Here is a 20,471-nt window from a genome sequence, read left to right as displayed (position 1 = left end):
GTGTGTGAGGACACGGAGCTGCTCCAGGCACTGCATCTCCCCTCACTGTGGTTGGGGTCCCATCCTCCTCCCCACCCCTCAGGGGGGAGAAAAGTGTGGGAATATGGAATTTATTTGCTGACCAATGCCCTGCCTGGTGCACCTTGGAAAAACTTTGTCCAGGAGAAGGAGGTCCCACCGTATTTTGACTACAGCTCAGAGCCACAATTTCTGGTGAATTTACCAGAATGTCACCAGAGCTGTGCTGCTTCAAGAGGATGGCCCAGCCCTGACCCCCTTACCCTGCCACAGCATGGATGGATGGATGGATGGATGGATGGATGGATGGATGGATGGATGGTTGTGTCCGTAGTGTTGGACCAACAGCCTCCTCCAGTGTTGGGCCATGATTCTTTGTCCACCATGAGGACCTGGGCAGCTCCAGCCTGTCCCAGCAGCCACAGTGCTGGGCTAACATGGCCCAACCCCTCATTTCTGTGCCAACAGCAACTTGGCCCTTCCTCCACGAGCTGGCGCCACTCCCTCTTTGCTTTCACTGCTGGAAAAGGCTCCAGTGAAAAGGGAAACACTTCGGATGCACATCATGTCTTTGGTTGCTCCATATTTATCAACAGTGAATAACAAACGATAATGACTGCACTTCTCTAATGACCATCATCATTAAAGAGGGAACATGGAGAACATGTGCAAATGAATCATTAATTATGGGCTTTTAAGCGCTATCCTCCTCACACAGATGTTCTGAAGGCGAGTTTCTGAGCAGAAAGGGAGAATCCCTCTTTGTGGGGTTATTCTGACAATAAATTCTTCCCCTCAGCACAAGCTGTTCCCAGTGTTCAGCCCCGAGGCCCTGCTGGCAAGTGCTCCCTCCCTGGGTCCTTCAGCCACCCCACCTGTGTTCCTCCTGCATTCCTCCACCCATCAGCCAGGTTCAGGGGGGTGTGCACGAAGGGAAACAGAAATTTACAGCTCGTTCTTCCAGGATTTGAAGGGAACTTCTGAAAATGGGGATTTTCCCTGTGATCTGTGAAAGACAAACCCTGGAATCACGGAGTCGCGTCATCAGCACAATGCAAAACGGGTCTTTGATGCTGCCAAGTGCCTCTGACATTCCACATTTATTTATTTAAAACATTGCTCCAGATTAAAGCTGGTAACTCTCCTGAGAGCCAAGTCATGCCCATAACGAAGAATAATAATTTGTCTTTAAAGATAAGCCCTTCCAGTCTTCTGAGCCTGTTTGATTTTGACTGAACTGGTCCCGGTTTCTGACTGTTGGCTACACAATGCATGGCTCACCTTTTCTAATCAAATGAAGGAAAAGTATCTCCAGGTTCCCCTCTGGTTGTTTGGACCTGTCCTTGGAGGAGTTTTCATCACATTTTTGGAGTAGCAATGCTGTCATTGTCGTGCAGATAGCACGAGGCAGAGAGCATGGGGAAGGCTTTGCCAACACCACATTTCTGTTGTAATTTCTGCAATCTGTTCCCTGGCAATTCTCATGGGGAGGTTTTACCCGTATTATCAATTCCTCAGGGATTTTAAACAATTTTTTTTTTTACTTCAGAAACATAGAGGAAAGTGTTTCCTTACCTTAAGGCAGCTGTTAGGCAGGACAAGCTTCTCATCTTCATTCATTAATTTCTGCTCAGCCCTGATGAAACAGAGGCAATTCAAAGCAAACCTGTGCAGTGAGTTACTTTACACTGACTGGTCTCTTTGGGGAAGGAAATTGGCCAAATTGGCCAAATTTTTGACCACTCCAAACCCATGGAGCATCTGCAAGGACCTGCTTGCCCTGCTCAGCCTCCCTGTGGGCACCAGGCTGCTGTTCTCTTGTTTTCATTTAAGGTGGTTTTGCCAAGGCAAGGGTGAGGTCTGGTTCCCCAAGTGAGTTTTTACCCAGAGAAATGAAATTCATACATGCTTAAACATTAATATCAGGCAGCAAAGAGTTTCTGCTGATGTGGGAGGGGAGGGAATTGATCCAGGCAGTGGAAATCCTGCCTCCCATTGTCTCTGGGAGATGTCTATCATTTGTCGCTGGACTTTAATATAGCAAGATGGTGAGATGGGCAAGTGCTCAAAAGCTTCAGGAAAAATGGGTTTGAATTATGATAATAGCCCCCAAGGCAGATGACAAATAATTTATGATCCCCTAAGTATGGCCAAAAAAAAATGTTTGCTCCATCCACCGTGTCTCTGATTTGATTTTTCCTTTGAGAAATGTCTCTGGTGCTCTCTGGACAGAGCTGCTGTGGAGTAAAATTACCAGACTGGAAAGACTCAAGTACTTCTGAGCTTAGGCAGTATTTTTAAACCAAAAAGACAATGGCAATAAAGCAGGGAAGAGCTGAGAGCACTTTGTCTTCACAGCACACACAGACACTGTTTATTTTCCTTTTTTTTTTTTTTTTTTTTTTTCGGTGAGGAATAAAGTAAATTGTTCAGCAATTCCTCCTGTGTGGTTAAACGTGGCCGTTGCATAAATTGGAACTTGTAGAGCAGATGAGAGCTCAGCAGGGCAGGAGCTGGGCAGGGCTGGGATGGGATAATGGGATGGGATGGGATAACAGGATGGGATGGGATAACAGGATGGGATGGGATGGGATCCATGGGATGGGATGGGATAATGGGATGGGATAATAGGATGGGATGGGAAGGGATTACTGAGGAAGTGGAGATGGACAACACAATGCAGGGTGGGGAATAATCCCAGACAGTCTCTCCTGTTTGATTCACTTGATTTCTCCTCTGTTCCCCCAGTGGCACGGCCGGGCAGCGAGCTTCGACAGCCAGGGCTCCTGTCCCTCCCCCAAACCACCCCCCACACCATGATCCGGAGCAGGGACAGCAAAATGGGACTAAACCAAGTAATTTTTGCACTTGGCCTTCAGTCTCAGTGGTTGCTGAGGGGCGGTGGAAGCAACGGGACTTTCCGGTCTAGTTGTTCCTGCGTAAGTAAAGGTAGAAACCCGTTTTGTGGTCAAATATGTTTTTGTCTAATATGTCTCCCAAGGTGATGTTATTTTTGTGGCTTTTGCTGTACGGATCTGTTTCCAGAGGGAGAAGGTGGACTGAGACACGTGCTGGGAGTTTGGTCTGTAAAATAACGTGTAAAATAGTTTTTAGTGTGTGCGAAGGCTGGAAAGTGGCGAGGAGGTGTCTGCAGAGAGCAGAGGTGGCCGGGACAGGGGACAGTGGCCACTGGAAAGCCGTGGCAGAAGATGGAAGAGACTCTTCCAAGCCACCACCAGCTCCATCCTCGTGGTCAGCCCCAGCCCTGCGGAGTGTCCCTGGGTTTTCTGTTCATATAGAGGTGTCCATGAGCTCTTAGAAGTTTGTGCAGTGTGTACCCCATAATTCCTTTTGTCATATATAAAAACAATGCCGTTGATTCCTCAGGAGGGGAACCCCGGGTATTTTTTCCCCTGTATCTGAACTCTCCCCAGAGCTATTTGCATGAACAGTTCCTTCAGCCCCCTTTGTAGCTGCTGCTCATTCCCCAGGACATCCCCACGTTATCTGGAGTGAAGGGAACGGCGTGGCCACAGGTGGGATTCAGAAAAAAAGGGGAAAATGTTACAGAAATGGGTGTCAGCCCTGCATGACCACTGGGTCTCTATTTCTTATCTCATCCAAGTAATAAAAGGGTGACCCAAGGGGCAAAGGGAAATACAGAAACATGACTGATGCTAAAAAAAGGTTCCAAACTTTTTTCTAAAGACTGTCAGCACTTTCTTAAAGAACAAAGTTTCTCAGCCCAAGCCCTGAAGGAAGGTCAAGTTCTGGGAAAAAAAAAAAAAAAAACAAAAAAAAAAAAAAAACAAAAACAAACCCAAAGCTTTGCTGGTTCCTTGGCTGCAGAGGCCAAGAATGGAGTTAGAATATCCCAAGCACTGGCTTTGCAGCTAAATCAGCTGATCTTTATCAGCCAGCTGTGGATTTTGGACACTTTCTCATCCTGGATTTTTCTCTGAGTTAAGAAGTGTGTTAGTGCTGTTTATTCCACCTTAATTAAATTAGGCAAAAGCAAATATTTTGGTTTGGAGGTAGAATTTGTGAGAGAGGCAGCCAGCTCTCCTCCCCTCAGGTTAGCAGGACTGTGTTCATCAGCCACGATCCTCAGGTCAACTTCAGTTTCCATTTTCCCAAATGTCACCACGTCACCCCTGGCTGCACATCAGGGCTGGCACAGAGGGGTGTTTGCATTGCTCCTGGGTGAGATGAATCCTTTGTTCAGTGAAGGGTAAATACATCATTCCTCATCACACCTTGTGTCTTAATTCTCTTTATGTGCCACTTGCTATAGGAGCAGAAACTCAATAAAATGATTTGATTTGTAAGTGCTGCCCTGTCTGGTGGAATATTTCCTCCTGTGGGAGCAGGAATTGTGTGCTGTGTGGTTTTGGATGGGCACAGTGATCACAGCGGGTGCCATAAAATGTGATAATGGCAGAGCCTGGCACGGTGTGGGGCTGGGCAGGGGCACGCGGTGTCATTTGGAGCTCTGCAGCTCCTGCCTGGGCTGGGAGAGCCACACCACCCCAGGGACAGCCCCTGAGCACCAGCTGCAGCAGCAAAAAGTGTATTCCAAGCACACTGCCACAGAAAAGTGGTGAAACTGCATTGGCTTCCCAGCACAGAGTGTTCTGAGAGCTGCTGCTGGGGAACAAGGGGAGGACAACCTTTGTGAGACATTCCTTTCTGGGAATGTCCCGCGTTTAATTAAGGGGATGAGTTTCTGGCCATTAAAACTGATTGACTGGGTGGGTCAAACACTGGCCACGAGCCCCTGGACCTTTGCCGGAGCTGGAGGAGCCTCAGGGGAGCAGGGCAATGAGCTGGCAGTGCCTCTGGCAGGTTGGCAAACCAGAGGACAAGACGTCCCCAGAAGAAGCCACAGCAGTCCCAGCTGGTGGCACTTGACAATCATTAATTGCAGCAACCCACTCAAATCCTTTTCTTCTCTAATCCAGGCTTTTTGGGTTTTGGCGTTCTCTGTATAATCTCCATCTTTTATCCATTCTCCTTGTTATCGAGGATTTAGTCAAAACATACGTGGGGTTTGACACAAAGCTGCTATTTTTAATCCTTGCTTCACACAGATAATCAATTTCCACTCAATACTGGCTGTCACTTGCATTGCTGGAAAACTGGATCTCACGTTAGTGAATAACACCCACGCCTCGTTGGCTCAAACCCCTCCCCCCTTTAAATTATATTTAAAATGCTGAGATTTTGCCACATCCCTCAGCCAGGGGATAATCAGCCCATTGTGTGTTTGTCACTCGGGGGGATTGGTCACACTCATGGGGATGAGCTCCACACACCAGGGCAAACACTTCCCTTTCATCCAGGGGGGAATTAGAACCCTGGGAAGGAGCTGAGCCCAGCACAAGTGCCACGCCAAGATTTGTTGAGTTGTTTTCTTGCTCCTCACTTGCTGCTCTTGACCCTGTAATAACAACTCATGGAGACATTTCAATTATTTCCAAGCAAAATAAGGAGGGTCACCCCAGGGCCACGTCCCACAGGAGCCTTGGCCATGCTGGGGCTCCTTTGAAAGTCACTGCAAAGGGGAGGATGCTGCTGCAAGCAGCCACAAATGAATACTCTGTTTTATTGAGTAGTGCAAGCAAAACAAACACATGGAGCATTCCCAGACCTTCCTTTCTTTGTTTGTTCCCTCCTTTCTCTTCAGTTTTAGTCTCCCAGTCTGCATTTTCATCCACGACTGGCTGGCTGCAGGGAGGGGAGGGGACACTGCAGGGAGGGTGGTCATGGTTGGTGCAATGTGGGGACTCAGGGCCAAGGGAAATCCCACGGGTCCAGCTCACTGCAGGGGCTCAGAGGGCTGGGAACTGTCCCAGCCCTGCTCCTTCCCACCAAGTTGACAACAAAATAAGTTGTATCTGAGAAAAAAAAGAGGGAAAAGATCCAGTGGGAAGTGAGTTGCAGATATGGAATTCCAGACTGGTTTGGGTTGGAAGGGACATTAAAACCCATCTCATTCCATCCCCTGCCATGGCAGCGACCCCTTCCTCTATCCCAGGGTGCTCCAAGCCCCACTGAGCATGGCCTCGGGCACTTCCAAGGATCCAGGGGCAGCCACAGCTGTGCCAGGGCCTCCCCACCCTCACAGGGAGGAATTCCTTCCCAATATCCAGCCAGGGTGATATTCTCCACTACTGCCTTCCCACTGATCACATTATTGTGTGATGGGGTTTTTTTCGTACATCAGCAACACATTTGTTTGGCAAAGTGAAGAATCTTGTCATAACAATTTATATTTAGTCTCCAAATGTGGCCTTTAATTGCTAATTACAGAAAGCTACTCACAGGTTGGCAAATCACACACACTAAAAAGAAAAAAACAGTGAGGAAGAAAACAACTGGGTGTTTATAAGGGTTTAAGAAATAAACAAACGTGGTCTTTAATTATCTTAGGGGAAAAAAATAGCAGCTGAGAAATAAATGTAACTTCAATATTGATGTTGAAGGGGGGCGTGTCACAGCTGCCACAGCAAGGCTGTCCCCAGGGCTGGGAATCACCAATTCTACAGGAAGTTTTTGGGAACAAGCGTGGCAAAGCCCACCTGGATGCCAGGAGCTGCAGACAGGGACTGACAGATGGGGGTTCTGGGACTCAGGACGGCAAGCCCAGCTCTGTGCAGCTTGGTGGGATGCTGGAAGCAGCAGAGAGGCAGTGCAGGGACACAGTGGGGACAGACACGGGTTTGTGGGCACAGGGCAACTCCAGCTGCCCTGCCCCCTCCCTGGGCCCAGCTCTCTGGCAGGAGCAGCTTGGTGTGCTTTGATTTCAATTGTGTTTTATTTCTTCACAAACCTTTTATTTACACATAATTCTTGATTAGCCTGGAAACAGCATTCAATCAATGGGCTCAGTCCCAAACACATCCCAGTTCTCCTTCAGTCTTTAGTTCAAGCAGAGTCAGTCCAGATAATTTCATCTTTGCTTGCAAGATAATAAATTAGACAGAAATATATATATAGCTCATTGGAGAAAATTACAGCCCTGATCCTCGAGATCCTGATCTCAGTCCTCTGTTTGTTCTTCACTTTTACTACTTCTGTTATTTGCTCTCCTAATTGTGTCTCTAATTAGGCAACCCCAGACTTCTCAATCTCATTTTGCCAGAGGTTTTCTCCCCCAGGGCCCTCATTGTTCTTCCTGCCATTAAGATTATCCATCAGTACAGTTGTGCACTTATTCAAATGCCAGGTCAGGAGCTCATCTCTGCTTCCAGTGCCTCACGCAAGGATGTTCTCCCTGGGACTGCAAACCCTGTCTGCCTCTTCCAGGGACTCTCAGCTCCTGCATGAGCCAGCCCAGGGGGCACAGGGGGTGGGATTCTCCTCCCAGCACTGGATATCCCTGGAGAACTGGGCTGTCTCTGCACGGTGCAGGAGATGCCAGCTGGATTAGGACAAGGGGCAATGGTTTTAAACTAAAGGAGCGTGGATTTAGTTTAGATATTAGGAAGGAATTCTTGGCTGGGAGGGTGGGGAGGCCCTGGCACAGGGTGCCCAGAGCAGCTCTGGCTGCCTCTGGATCCCTGGAAGTGTCCAAGGCCAGGCTGGATGGGGCTTGGAGCAGCCTGGGACAGTGGAAGGTGTCAGGGTTGAAACTGGATGAGCTTTAAGCTCCCTTCCCACCCAAACCATCCTGTGAGTCCGTGATCCTTTTGGCAACAAGAGGTGATGCAGTTTGCTCCTTTGCTGGGCTGAGCATCACTCCAAAATCCGCTTTGACAAGAAGCCAGAGCTGCAGGTGAGCCTGTGAGAAGTGGAATTTGTCTCCTCTTTGCAGATGCACAGGCTTGGATATTCTGGATTTCTGTCCAAGAGCCAGAGGCATCCCAGGAGCTCTGCCTGGCTCCCAAACCCTGCAGCCAGCCTTCAGCAGCAGTGCTACTTAAATGTACAAAAAATGTATGGTTTTTTCTGGGACTTTTCCCAAAGACAATTTGTAATTATATTTTACAGCTTTACATATCTATATATATATAGATATATAGATATATATACACATTTAAGACAGTGCATTAGTCATGCAAATATAATTATATATTTTGCATTCCCGTGTCATTTTTAATTAAACCACGGTATTTAAAGCACGTACATCTCAAAAATCCAGTGTAGGCTTCTATTAAAAATGCAGTTGGCTAAAGCTAATGAAGTACCGGGATGGGCCAGGACAAACGCAGAGCCTGTTCCGTTGCCGTGGGAACGGCCGGCCTCCAAGCCGAGAGCAGCCGCTCCCGAAATACCGGGGAGATGTGCTCGGGGGACGGAACCAGCCCGAATCCCAGCCGCTGCGGTGCCAGATGTGGCACATCTGTGCCAGATCCCATTCCCCGGGGCTGGAGGAGCTGTCGGGAGCGGTCGAGTGGCGATGCCAAGGCTGGAGCCCCACGGGAATGCCATGTGGGGCAGCCTGGCAGGAATTTGGGCACCGGGCATCGGCAGGGAAACACCCCAGAGCCGGGCGGAGGATGGGAGCGCGGCCCAGCCATCCAACTCACACACGCAAATACTTTTCTGGCTCGTTAATTGCTTCCAAAGTGGAAGATTTCTCCTAATCTCCCATTAGCAGCTGCACATCCCTCTCCATTTCGGATTGCCGTCCTTGAGGGTTTGTGGCTGTCAAAAGGGACCGAGTGGAGGAGCGGTAATTTTTTAATTAAGTCGCTTTTTCGGCGCTCCTCTCGATGTCTGAGAGAAACGAGGGAGGATTTTGCTGCTGATTTCCTGGAGAACCCCCCTGGCCACCCCTCCGGGGATGCCCCACCAAGTGTCCCCGTCCCCGTCCTGCTCTGCAGCAGCCTGGGGGGACCCTGGGGACACAGGAGCGGTCCTGGGCACGGTGGAACCCCCTGAGCGCCTCTGCTCCAAAGGCAGCTGCATCTCCGAGCTCCCGCCTCCCGGAGATGACTTCATGGGGTTTTTCTGGGGAGTGATGGTTGCAGGAAGCTGGAGCACCTTCCTGCCTGTTGCCTGACCTCGGCTCTGCCTCTTGACCTCTAATTCTGCCCTAATTCTGGTCCTCAGGAGCTGCTGCCTCCGCAGGGATCCTCCACCTGCTCCTGGGGTGCTGAGGGAACTCTGCCCTCCTTCCCCAGGATCCCGCAGGGATGTGGGGGATTCTCCTCCTGGGGCTGCTCATTGGGATCACCTGTGGTGCCTCAGGCTGCTCAGGTGCCACCCCGGGAGTGCACACCCAGCTGTGTGGGGTTCTCCAGACTAAAGGGGTGCTGCTGCCGTGGATCAGGACCTTCCCAAGCTCATCCCTCCGGGCCAATGCCACTCCTGCGGGCTGTGCTGCCCTGGGGTTCTCTTGGATGCAAACAAAAGTTCCTGGCTGCAGGAATGGAGCTGATGATGCAATTAAAATAATTATTTCCTAAACCTGCATGTCCCTGCAAGCCTCTGGAAGTGGCTCTTGCAGTGAAGAGGAGAATGGAGGAGCAGGCTCCGATCTGCCTGGTTTGCCAGCAGGCAGCTGAGCATCCCAGGGGATGATGACACTACAGCCCCAGCTGTGCAAAATTCCACGGCATTTATTGGTACTGATGTCTCTTGATTAAATTATGCTTCTTTCTTCATTTATTCTCTAACAAGCTGAACATTTCAATTTCCCAGGCAAGCCCAGGTCAGGAATGGGAGGAGGTGGAAGCTGACACTGATATTGGAGGGGGCTCAGTTGGAGAGGAATACTTCTCATTTAAACCTCTGATTTCCTGAAAGCCTTCACTCAGGGGAGAATTGACAATTCAGAGCTGAAGCTGAGAGCTGCTATCTCCTGCAGGAGCTGCTCACAAAGCTGAGTGTGGCCCCATGGCCTGTGTGGTGCCAAGAATCCCCCAGGCTGCAAAGCTTGGAGCAAGTTCAGGTTAAAAGGGAATCATAGAATCATGGAATGGTTTGGGTTGGAAGGGACTGTAAAGATTATCCAGTTCCAGCCCCCCTGCCATGGGCAGGGAATCAGACCTTTCATTTTTCCTCCCCTGAGCAAATCCATGGAAGCGCTTATCTTTGCACCATTTTCATTTGCAAGGGTTAGGAGGTAATTTGGGAGAAATCCACTTAGCTGAGCAATTAGCGAGTCAATAACACACTCCTGCATTTTATTAGAAAGAGAAAAATTGATGATTTCTGTTTGTTTTGACCCTACCTCTGCAGCAATGGCAGCAATTTTCCCAGATAATCCCAGTTACCATGGTTATATCTCCCTCCAGGACCTTGGCCACCCGCAGCAGGAGGACACAGGAGCATGGGCAGAGCCAAGGCTGCTGTGCTGGGGGGAAACTGCTCCAGCTCCACCAAATTCTGCATCCTTGTGCCACTCCAGCCTCCCCTGCCCTGCCTGCACCACTCACCCTTCCCCAGGCAGCAGATGGAAAATCAGGAGGGCTGGGAAACCCAAATGTGCTGCTGCCTGCCAGCTGGGGATGAGGGATTCTGGGGCAAAGAGACAAAAAATCTCTGCCTGATATTTCTTGGAGCTGACTGACGATCCCTGAGCTGCAGCACTGGGAAGGAGACCCCAACCCTCCTTTCCCAGGGAGAGTCACTTCACCCCTCAGCACTTTTGCCTCAGGAAGAGGGATTAAAGCAGAAAATTCAGATCTATTCCAAAAAGGCACTGGGGAGCTGATTTTGAGAGGCAAGAAATTAAAGAACTGCTTAGCTGAATAGCTGAGCTGGTATTTTTCTGTCCTCAGGAAACAACTTTGATATAACAGCATTAGTAATAATAACACCCCAAAGAAAATCCTGGTGAAATCATGTAGACTGCAGAGTGTGTGAAATCCCTGGGATGGGGAGAGCACGGCGTGGGCCTTCCTGTGTCAGCAAAATCCTTCCTGGAGGGGATGGAGACACATTACCACCAATGGGAGCAGCTCAGGGAAAATAATCCATCTTGATCAAAGAACCAAAATAGCAGAAAAAAATCTGTTAGTAAATGAAACTGTCCAGAAAATCTTGGAATTGGTGCGTCACAAGCCAGCGCTCCTCTGACAGGGCTGTGAGCTCCCAGTTTGAAGGCTTTATTTGTATTCCTCCTTTCCAGAGGGAAGGAAGGAGTAGACAACAGTGGGAAGGGTGAGAGGAGCCTGGGCATCCCCAGGCTGGGTGGGACAGCGAGGGCCCAGATCTGCAGGGCTCCTGTCATTCTGCAAAATTCATCTTTTAGAAAGAAATTTCAGTTTGTGTCGCTCCCTTTGGGAAGGTGCAGCACATCTCTGCAAGAGGGGAGTGCAGGGGGTGTGAGTGCTCTGGAGGGTTTGGGGGGCTGGGGAGGGAGCAGGGGAGTTGAAGATGACACTACACCCCAGCTGTGCAAAATTCCACGGCATTTATTGGTACTGATGTCTCTTGATGCAATTATGCTTCTTTCTTCATTTATTCTCTAACAAGCTGGACATTTCAATGTCCCAGGCAAGCCCAGGTCAGGAATGGGAGGAGGTGGCAGCTGACACTGATATTGATATTGAAGGGCTCAATCCTGCCCCGGAGGATTTGGCAGGAGCTGGGTTTGGTGTCTGAGGAGGAGAAGTGGGGCAGGGGGAGGTGGGGACAGGCTGGAGCCGGCTGGGGCACAATGTGCCCGTCCTCAGATCTCAGCAGAGCACCAGGATCTCCACCAGGCTGGGGGTGAGGGGCCCCCAGGGCTCTGCCCCCGGCCAGGCCAGCTCCAGGTGAGGGGCACACGTGGCAGGAAACCTCCCCTGGCACCCCACAGTGCTGTCCCTGCACCCACAGCCCCGGGGCCCTTCTGTCCCCAAAGCCACACAGTGCTCTGCGGGTGCCTGGGCTCAGTGACAGTGCCGAAATGAGCAATAACAGAGCTGGGCTGGAGCGCACACCCCAAACCCCAGTGACCCACCACAGATCCCCCTGCCCGAGGGATGATGCCCATGGCAGGGAGCGTTTTGGGTGAATCTTGCTCTGCACTGCCGTTAGGACACGCCGAGGACTGGCAGGGAGCTGCTGCCTCTCCCTGTCCCTCCTGGCGTGTCCAGGCTCACCCCAAGCCCTGGAGACCTCCCAGCCCTGCTGGGAACCCCTGCGTGGGCAGGGATTTGGGATTTGCTGCCTCCCTTTGCTGCCTCCCGACTAGTGTGTGATGAGTTACACCTCAGCCAGATGTTCCGTGGGCAGGAGAACCTATTTGGAGTTAAAAGCCAGTGATTAGAGTTGCCAACCAACCATTAGGAAAGTATTAAATGGAGAATTATCCCCCTCTTCCTGTTTCAATACAATGGGAGCTTCATAACGCACTTGTTTAAGTTGCCTGGTTTTAATTTTAGTTCCCCCGTTTCCAACAGGACACGCAGAGCCATTTCTCTTTATCAATAGCTCCTCTGAGCTGGAAAAGAGTCAGGGAGGGGAATAAAGTCAATATCCTTGAGAGTGAGACAAAGGAGAAAAAATTAGCCCGAAGATCTCCGTTTCTCTTTCCCTCTGATAACACAACTTCTCAATTTACTTGACCAGATTGCCTTGCAAAGAGGAGTATTTTTCAAGAGGAGCAGAGATGAAAGGGATTATTACTTATGGAGGCTCTTCTCTAAAGAGATAAAGTATTTGGCAATTAAAGCACAGGGAGCTGCAGACTCCGGGGAAGGCTGGAGCAGCTCCATTAGCATCATTTCCACTGACCCTCCTTTTGGAAAGGATGATCCCAGTGCCCCTGCCCAGGCTGGGTGTGGGGCCAGCTCCTGCTGCAGCCCTGGCAAGGGGAACAGGAGCAATCCTGGCCCCAGAGCTGCCCCCACTGGGGGCTGAACAGAACCACGGGCAGGGGAATGAGGGAATGAAGGTTTTCCACAACCTTCTGTGGGGAAGAGGGTCTGGCTGCCCATGCCAGCCCCAAGTAACCTGCACAGGACCAGGGAGTCGCTGCCACTGGTGACCCTGAGTCAAGGCTGAGTTTGCCTGAAAATCTGTCAGTGCAGCAGGAATGGTTGGGAGGGCAGAGGCAGGGCAGGGTAGCTGGGAGCAGCCACAAAAATCCACTTCCACACAGGACAGAGGGAGCTGAGGCAGCCCTGCCAGGGTCCCTGGATCCTGCTGGAAGTCCCTGCATCCTTCTGGGGTCCCTGCATCCCACCTGGGATTCCTGGGTCCCATGGAGGTGCTGCTGCTCCCACTGGGGCTCCTGAGTGGGCCTGGGCAGTGCCAGGGTGGCTGGTGGGGAAAGTCAACACCCCTGAGGGCACCAAGGGCTCTGACAACAACTCCCCCAGCTGTGGCACAACCTTTGCTTTCTCCTAATGGGGCCAATAAATACTTAAACAAATAAAAAAAGGAATCGATGAGCCCGGCAGGAGATGAGGAGTTCTGGCCCCGTGGGGCGGGGGGTGTCCATCCCATGGCAAGCAGGAACCTGCAGCCCTGCTGCTCCTCTCTTCCAGCAGTCACCCCAGCAGAGGCACGCACACAGGTCTCCCCGAGGTCCCTCACACTCCTCCGTGGCACTGGAGGATGGCAGGGACTCAGCTCTGGCAGGATGACAAGGGTGACCCCATCCTGAAGGCAGCCTGGGGACAATCTCTGCTCTCGGTGACAGTGACAGCACCCAGGGAAGGGCTGGAGCTGCGCCAGGGGTGTTTAGGCTGGATCTCAGGGAAAGGTTCTTCCCCCCGAGGGTGCTGGGCACTGCCCAGGCTCCCCAGGGAATGGGCACGGCCCCGAGGCTGCCAGAGCTCCAGGAGCGTTGGGACAGCGCTCCAGGGATGCACAGGATGGGATTTGGGGTGTCTGTGCAGGGCAGGGGGTGGACTCCATCCTTGTGGGTCCCTTCCAGCTCAGGATATCCCTGATTCCATGGGCTGGGAGCACTCAGAGCTTGGAGGGCCCTGGTCCCCACCCCGTGTCACAATGTGCCTCCAGCTCGGAGCTGAGCCACCCCTGCTGATCAAACACGTGGGGTTTGTCTCTTGTTTGTCAGCAGATGGAGATCAGGCTGTTCTGCTCGATGGGAGTTATTCCAAGGATTAATTAGTTGATGTTTCCTGGAGTAGTTTGAAGATGTAGAGTGCGAGATGAGTGCTGTGCTCTAGGAGCCCATCGGGTGCTGCAGTCCTTTTGTTCATTTTCCTCCTCATTCCCAGAGTGTCTGCACAGAACAAATCCCACAGGAGCTCGTGGGGCTCTGACTGACCTGGTTTAGTGAGTGGCACCTCTGCCCATGTGCTCAGCACAGGGAAGAGGCTGGAGAGATCCCAGAGGAGCTGCTCCAGGGCTGGAGCCCCTCTGGAGCCAGGCTGGGAGAGCTGGGGGTGCTCCCCTGGAGCAGAGAAGGCTCCAGGTGTCACAGGGAAGTGCAGGTCTGATTGTGCAGGACATGTTCCAGGCTACGAGATGGTTTCTGGTGCACAATCATTACTGCCCCATCAATTTTAATTCAAGCAGGAGAAATCAACGGTGTAATTATTTACTACTGTGAGATTTCTGAAAATTATATTTCTGTTACTGCCGTTATTGATCTTGAAAAGGGCCATAAATTAACTTGACAGTTCACAGAGTCCTTCACACTTGGATAATTTCTCTGCTTGACTTGCATTGTGTGTTGAACTTTCAGCACCAGCCAATTACAGTCATTCAAAGTGTGTATTTGAAGATTTTTCTTATGCAACAAATTTGATTATAATACCAAAGAACTTGAGGCAAATACCAAGTGCCCTCCATGTCGCAGAACAGTTTGGCTCGAGCTGGGCACAGGGGGATGCTGGACAGGCTTTAGGGTGGCAGGGGGGTGGCATGACCACTCCACAGCCCTGGGAGAGAGCAGGTGGGCCCCCTCAGGTCTTGGCAATGGTGCTCCCCACGGGGCTGGCACCTCCCCGGGGCGTCCAGGCTGCTCCTGGCCTCTCGTCCCAAAGGCAGCCTGGCACTGGCAGCAGCAGGGTGCAGCCCTCACCCAGCCAGCCTGGCCCATGGATTCGCTGCTTGTCCTCAGAACTGACCTCTGACGGGAAAAGGGGGACGTTCATGGCACCGAAACACCTCCTACTCCATCCTCTGTGCTCTCAGGATGTTGTGATGGGAACAAACCACAGCAATCCTGCGTTTCTAGGGTCAGAAATGGGGCAAATCCTGCACCCTGCAGGGGTGTGTGGTGAGAAAGAGCACGGGGGGACAGTCTCTGCTGGGGCAGGAAGGACACAGCAGGGGACAACCGGGGCTGTCCCCAGCCCCTGAGGGGCTCCCAGCACCTGCCCTGTCCTGCACATCCCCTCTGGGGCTGCTCTGTGCAGGAACTCAGTGGAAGAGGGAAGGGAAGGGAAGGGAAGGGAAGGGAAGGGAAGGGAAGGGAAGGGAAGGGAAGGGAAGGGAAGGGAAGGGAAGGGAAGGGAAGGGAAGGGAAGGGAAGGGAAGGGAAGGGAAGGGAAGGGAAGGGAAGGGGATGGGGCAGCTCGGGGCCTTACATAAGGTGGAGATTCTGTGGCTGCAGGGGAAGTGGCCTGTGCTTCATTAGGAACAAATTCAGAAAATCAGCAACATCTGGGGCCTGCTGGCTGGAGCACCGCCCTGGCAGGGGAGGGAAATCTCCTGCTGTCCTCCCGGATTAAAGGATTTTGCTGTTTGCTCACAGTTTTGTACATGTAAAACGAGCTGGCCCTGAGCAGCAGCCTGCCCCGAGCCATTCCAAAACCCTCACCCAAAGCCCCCAACATAAACCCCTGTCCAGGCACCCACCCAAGGTCTGTCTGTGCTTGCTGCTCTGAGCCCTGCAGGGATACCCCACCCTTGGGAAGTGTTTTTTGGGGTGTCTCAGGGGCAAGGTGGAGCTCAGGGCTCTGACAGCCCTGCCCAGCGCCCCATGCTCCCCCAGGCAGGCGGCTGCACTTCGCTGCATAGTATTTATTCATTAGATCAGAAAAGAAAACCTCATTAAATTAGTCCAGGGCTCTGCTGGGTGCTCCCAGTCGGGGACATCCGGTGCCGGGGGGTGGCTGGGGTGGGGATCCAGCATTTCCTCATTTCACAGTGATGGGAGAAGGGGCAGAGATGCCGTCCTGCGGGCCGGGCCGGGCTGGGCTGGGCAGTGCCCCTCAGACCTCCAGCTTCTTCTTCATCTCCATGCGGTAAATGATCTGGTAGCCATCATCCCAGGCGTAGATCTGCCTCTCGTGGGGGCTGTACTTGAGGCTGGCGTGGGAGCCGTAGCGCTTGGGGAAATAGACCAGGGAGGCGTCCTCGGGGGCCAGGGTGCCGCTGACGTCGAAGACGCACTGGACGCGGGCGCGGCTGGGCAGGCGCGTGTTGTACACCACGTGCAGCGCCCCGCACACCACGAAGGCGCCCTCGGCGTTCTCCCGCGGGCACGGCGTGTCCCACATCTGCTCGATGTCCAGCGATGTGGGGTCCAGCTTGGCCAGGCACATGTTCTTCTCGTCCTCCTTGGTGGCGTAGATGGCCCAGAGCCCCTCCTCGTCCGCCGACACCTCGATGTAGGTGGAGGGGGAGAGCCCGAAGACGGGGATCTGCTCCTCGGCCGGGAACACCGAGCTGTCCACCACCGTCTTGTTGGCCAGGTTGAACTTGATCACCTGGAAGGACAGGCCCTGCTGGCGGATGTAGTAGAGGTGCCCGTCGTAGACGAGGTGCCCGGTGCCCACCCAGGGGTAGGGCAGCTTGATGCGGGCGGCCTTGCGGGTGGCAGAGAAGAGGGTGAACTCCCGCATGCGGGGGAAGACGTAGACCGTGTCGTTGGCGGTGCCGTCGAACACGTAGATCTTCTCCGAGCTCCCCGCGGCGTCCTTGGTCCAGAGCCCCGAGGCGCTGCCGAAACGCTTCAGGATCTTCATGGCCCTGACGCTGGCGATGGTGTCACTGCAATCTGTGAGAGAGGGGTGGCTGTGAGAGCCTGGGAACAGCCCGGCCCTGTAGCGGGACTGCTGCTGCCCCGTGCTGGGTTCTCGCCCTGTCCCACCCTGGTCCTCAGGCAACTGCCTTGGAAATTCACTGAAGGGGTTTAGGTGCCTCCCTGGTGGCATTGAGAAGTCCCCTAGTGCGCCCATGCCACGGGCAGGGGAGCCACCCTCATCCCAGCCCTGCCCCAGAGGCTTTGGGGATGCACAGTGCTCCAGCTGGGGACTTGGATGCAGCTCCTGGGCCAGGGGGGATGCAGGAGCTCGTGCCAGAGACATCTGAGATGTCCTGCTGGGACACAATGCCCCAGCCCATGGCTAGGGGACACCTGGACTGAGGTGGGCTGGGAAGGGTCAGGGTAACCCTCAGACAGGACCATCCCCCCGGGGAGCCATGGCAGCACCTCACCTGTGAGCTTGGTGTACTTCTCATTCTTCCTCTGCTTGGCTGTGGCCACTTGCTTGTCCATCAGCGTCTCATCCACCTCCACGCAGGGTGGGGCGGGGTTCTGTGTCTCCAGGTAGTCCACCTCCCGCTCCAGCCGGTCCACGCGCACGGCCGCGCTCTCGGCCTCCGCCCGCATCGCCTCCCGCTCCTTCTCGGCCGCCTCCAGCATCCCCAGCACCTGGTTCTTGAAGTCCCGCAGCTCCGTGGAGTAGCGGCTGCTCTGGTCGTGCCACTGTGAGATCCTCTCCTGGGGTGGCCAAGGGGACGCTGAGGTCTCCAAACCTCACAGCCCACCAGTGGCAGCTGTCCCAGCCTGCTTGGGCTCAGGGAGCCCCCAAAGCCGCACAGGGCTCATGGCTCTGGGTCCCATCCCACCCTGCTCCCATTCCTGTGGTGCTCCCAAACGCACGATGCTCCCGTGCTACTTCCGCAATGTTCCCAGACCCGTGATGCCCATTCCTGCAATGCTCCCATGATGTTCCAGACCCACAATGTCCCCATTCCCGTGCTGCCCCCAGACCTGCAAGGCCCTGCTCTCCTGTGACACCCCCAGGATGCCCCCATGATGTTCCTGAACTCACAGTGTACCCCAGTCTCCCACACTCCTCCCAGATCCTTGATGCCCTTGTTGCTGTGATGACGCTGTGAAGCTCCCGGACCCGCAATGCCCCTGCTTTCCCATGATGTTCCCATTCCTGTGGTGTCCCCATGGTTCTCCTGGACCTGCAATGCCCCTGCCTTCCCATGATGTTCCCATTCCTGTGATATCCCCATGGTTCTCCTGGACCTGCAATGCCCCTGCCTTCCCATGATGTTCCCATTCCTGTGATATCCCCATGGTTCTCCTGGACCTGCAATGCCCCTGCCTTCCCATGATGTTCCCAGACCCGTGATGTTCCTATTCCTGTGATGTCCCTGTGGTTCTGATGTTGCCATTCCTGTGATGTCCCCATGGTTCTCCTGGACCTGCAATGCCCCTGCTTTCCCATGATGTTGCCATTCCTGTGATGTCCCCATGGTTCTCCTGGACCTGCAATGCCCCTTCTCCTGTGATGTTCCCATTCCTCTGATGTCCCTATAGTTCTCAGACCTGCAATGCCCCTTCTCCTCTGATGTTCCCATTCCTCTGATGTCCCTATAGTTCTCAGACCTGCAATGCCCCTTCTCCTCTGATGTTCCCATTCCTCTGATGTCCCTATAGTTCTCAGACCCGCAATGCTCCTTCTCCTCTGATGTTCCCATTCCTCTGATGTCCCTATAGTTCTCAGACCTGCAATGCCCCTTCTCCTCTGATGTTCCCATTCCTGTGATGTCCCCATGGTTCTCCTGGACCTGCAATGCCCCTGCTTTCCCATGATGTTGCCATTCCTGTGATGTCCCCATGGTTCTCCTGGACCTGCAATGACCCTTCTCCTGTGATGTTCCCATTCCTCTGATGTCCCTATATTTCTCAGACCTGCAATACCCCTTCTCCTCTGATGTTCCCATTCCTGTGACGCCCCCATGGTTCTCCCAGACCCGCAATGCCCCTGCTCCCGCGATCCGCCTGTCCCCCGGTGCTCCCGCACCCATCTTGCTCCGGTGTATCCTCCTGCCGGGCTGTGCAGGACCCCGGCAGGGGCTGCCAGGGCACCCCACACCCTGCTCCGTCCCCATCCCAGCTCCTCCTCACCCAGCCCCGCTCCCAGCCCCGCCGGCCTCCATGGAGAAGGGTTGAGAGCCCCGTCACGGGGCGATTCGGGGTGCGGGGCGGGTGCGGGGCCCCGCTCGGGGCTGTACCTCCAGGAGGGTGATGCGGCGCTCCACGTACTCCATGAACTGCTGCTGCTGGGCGCGCAGGGCCGGGGCGAGCAGCGGCAGCAGCAGCAGGCAGCGCCAGGGCCCCATGGCCGGCAGCAGAGCAGCCTCCAGCTCAGTGCTCAGGAATGCTCCGGCCTCCCCAGCCCTTATTGCATCCAGATGTGCACAGGGAGGGGAGGCTGCTCCTTCCCCGCAGACCAGCCCCGGGCGCTTTAACCCCTTCGTGTCCCACCCAGCGCGCTGCCCCCGAGCCGCGGGGATGGGGCAGGAGACTGGGGACGGGCTGCTGGCAGGAGTTTGGGGTGCAGGGAGCCTCGCAGGAGCCCCGAGAGAGAGGACACGTCCTCATGAGCCGTAGTGTGGGGACAGCGAGGGGACAGCCCTGGCTCCTTGTCCACAAAGGTGCCCAAAGCCAGCGGCCAACCTGAGCCTTGGCCATGTCCAGGTCTGGGGACAGGGATGTCCTTGGGGACAGGGATGGTGCCAGCACAGTGGGTTTGTCCCCTGGGGACAGGGACAGTGCCAGCCCAGCGGGTTTGTCCCCTGGGCAGGGACAGTGCCACCCCAGCGGGTTTGTCCCCTGGGCAGGGACAGTGCCAGCACAGCGGGTTTGTCCTCTGGGGACAGGGACACTGCCAGCCCAGCGGGTTTGTCCCCTGGGCAGGGACAGTGCCACCCCAGCGGGTTTGTCCCCTGGGGACAGGGACAGTGGCAGCCCAGCGGGTTTGTCCCCTGGGCAGGGACAGTGCCACCCCAGCGGGTTTGTCCCCTGGGCAGGGACAGTGCCAGCGCAGTGAATTTGTCCCCTGGACAGGGACACTGCCAGCCCAGCGGGTTTGTCCCCTGGAGACAGGGACAGTGCCAGCCCAGCGGGTTTGTCCCTTGGGCAGGGACAGTGCCAGCACAGTGAATTTGTCCCCTGGGGACAGGGACACTGCCAGCCCAGCGGATTTGTCCCCTGGGCAGGGACGGTGCCAGCCCAGCGGGTTTGTCCCCTGGGCAGGGACAGTGGCAGCCCAGCGGGTTTGTCCCCTGGGCAGGGACACTGCCAGCCCAGCGGGTTTGTCCCCTGGGGACAGGGACAGTGCCAGCCCAGCGGGTTTGTCCCCTGGGGACAGGGACAGTGCCAGCACAGTGGGTTTGTCCCCTGGGCAGGGACACTGCCAGCCCAGCGGGTTTTTCACCTGAGGACAGGGACACTGCCAGCCCAGCGGGTTTGTCCCCTGGGCAGGGACACTGCCAGCCCAGCGGGTTTGTCCCCTGGGCAGGGACAGTGCCAGCCCAGCGGGTTTGTCCCCTGGGCAGGGACACTGCCA

General features: G+C 54.3%; 2 protein-coding genes across 2 annotated transcripts in view; one reads left to right on the top strand and one right to left on the bottom strand.

Annotated features, from left to right (window-relative positions):
• Window positions 1-3,785, top strand: part of SYT6 (synaptotagmin 6) — a 35,081-nt gene extending 31,296 nt beyond the window's left edge. Inside the window, exon 7 of the mRNA XM_068173589.1 lies at window positions 2,767-3,785. Coding sequence (XP_068029690.1) covers window positions 2,767-2,838 — 72 coding nt within the window. The 3' untranslated portion in view covers window positions 2,839-3,785. The remainder of the gene's footprint in view (window positions 1-2,766) is intronic.
• Window positions 3,786-15,877: 12,092 nt separating this feature from the next.
• Window positions 15,878-19,312, bottom strand: OLFML3 (olfactomedin like 3). The gene is made up of 3 exons (XM_068173606.1): window positions 19,135-19,312; window positions 17,317-17,602; window positions 15,878-16,876 (listed from the first exon to the last, which is right to left on the bottom strand). Exons 1-3 carry the CDS (start codon window positions 19,240-19,242, stop codon window positions 16,089-16,091), a joined length of 1,182 nt encoding a protein of 393 aa, XP_068029707.1. The 5' UTR covers window positions 19,243-19,312; the 3' UTR covers window positions 15,878-16,088.
• Between the last annotated feature and the right edge of the window lie 1,159 nt (window positions 19,313-20,471).

This window comes from Anomalospiza imberbis, chromosome 26 (assembly GCF_031753505.1).
Source record: "Anomalospiza imberbis isolate Cuckoo-Finch-1a 21T00152 chromosome 26, ASM3175350v1, whole genome shotgun sequence".
NCBI lineage: Eukaryota > Metazoa > Chordata > Aves > Passeriformes > Viduidae > Anomalospiza > Anomalospiza imberbis.
Note: the sequence above shows the minus strand (reverse complement) of the source record. Positions and strands in the feature narration are given on the sequence as shown.

Coding starts and splice junctions, on each gene's coding strand:
- OLFML3 (XM_068173606.1), bottom strand. CDS start 19,242: ATGGGGCCCTGGCGCTGCCTGCTGCTGCTGCCGCTGCTCGCCCCGGCC. Junction 17,603..19,134: donor GCCGCATCACCCTCCTGGAG/GTACAGCCCCGA, acceptor TGGCCACCCCAG/GAGAGGATCTCACAGTGGCA. Junction 16,877..17,316: donor GAAGTACACCAAGCTCACAG/GTGAGGTGCTGC, acceptor CCTCTCTCACAG/ATTGCAGTGACACCATCGCC.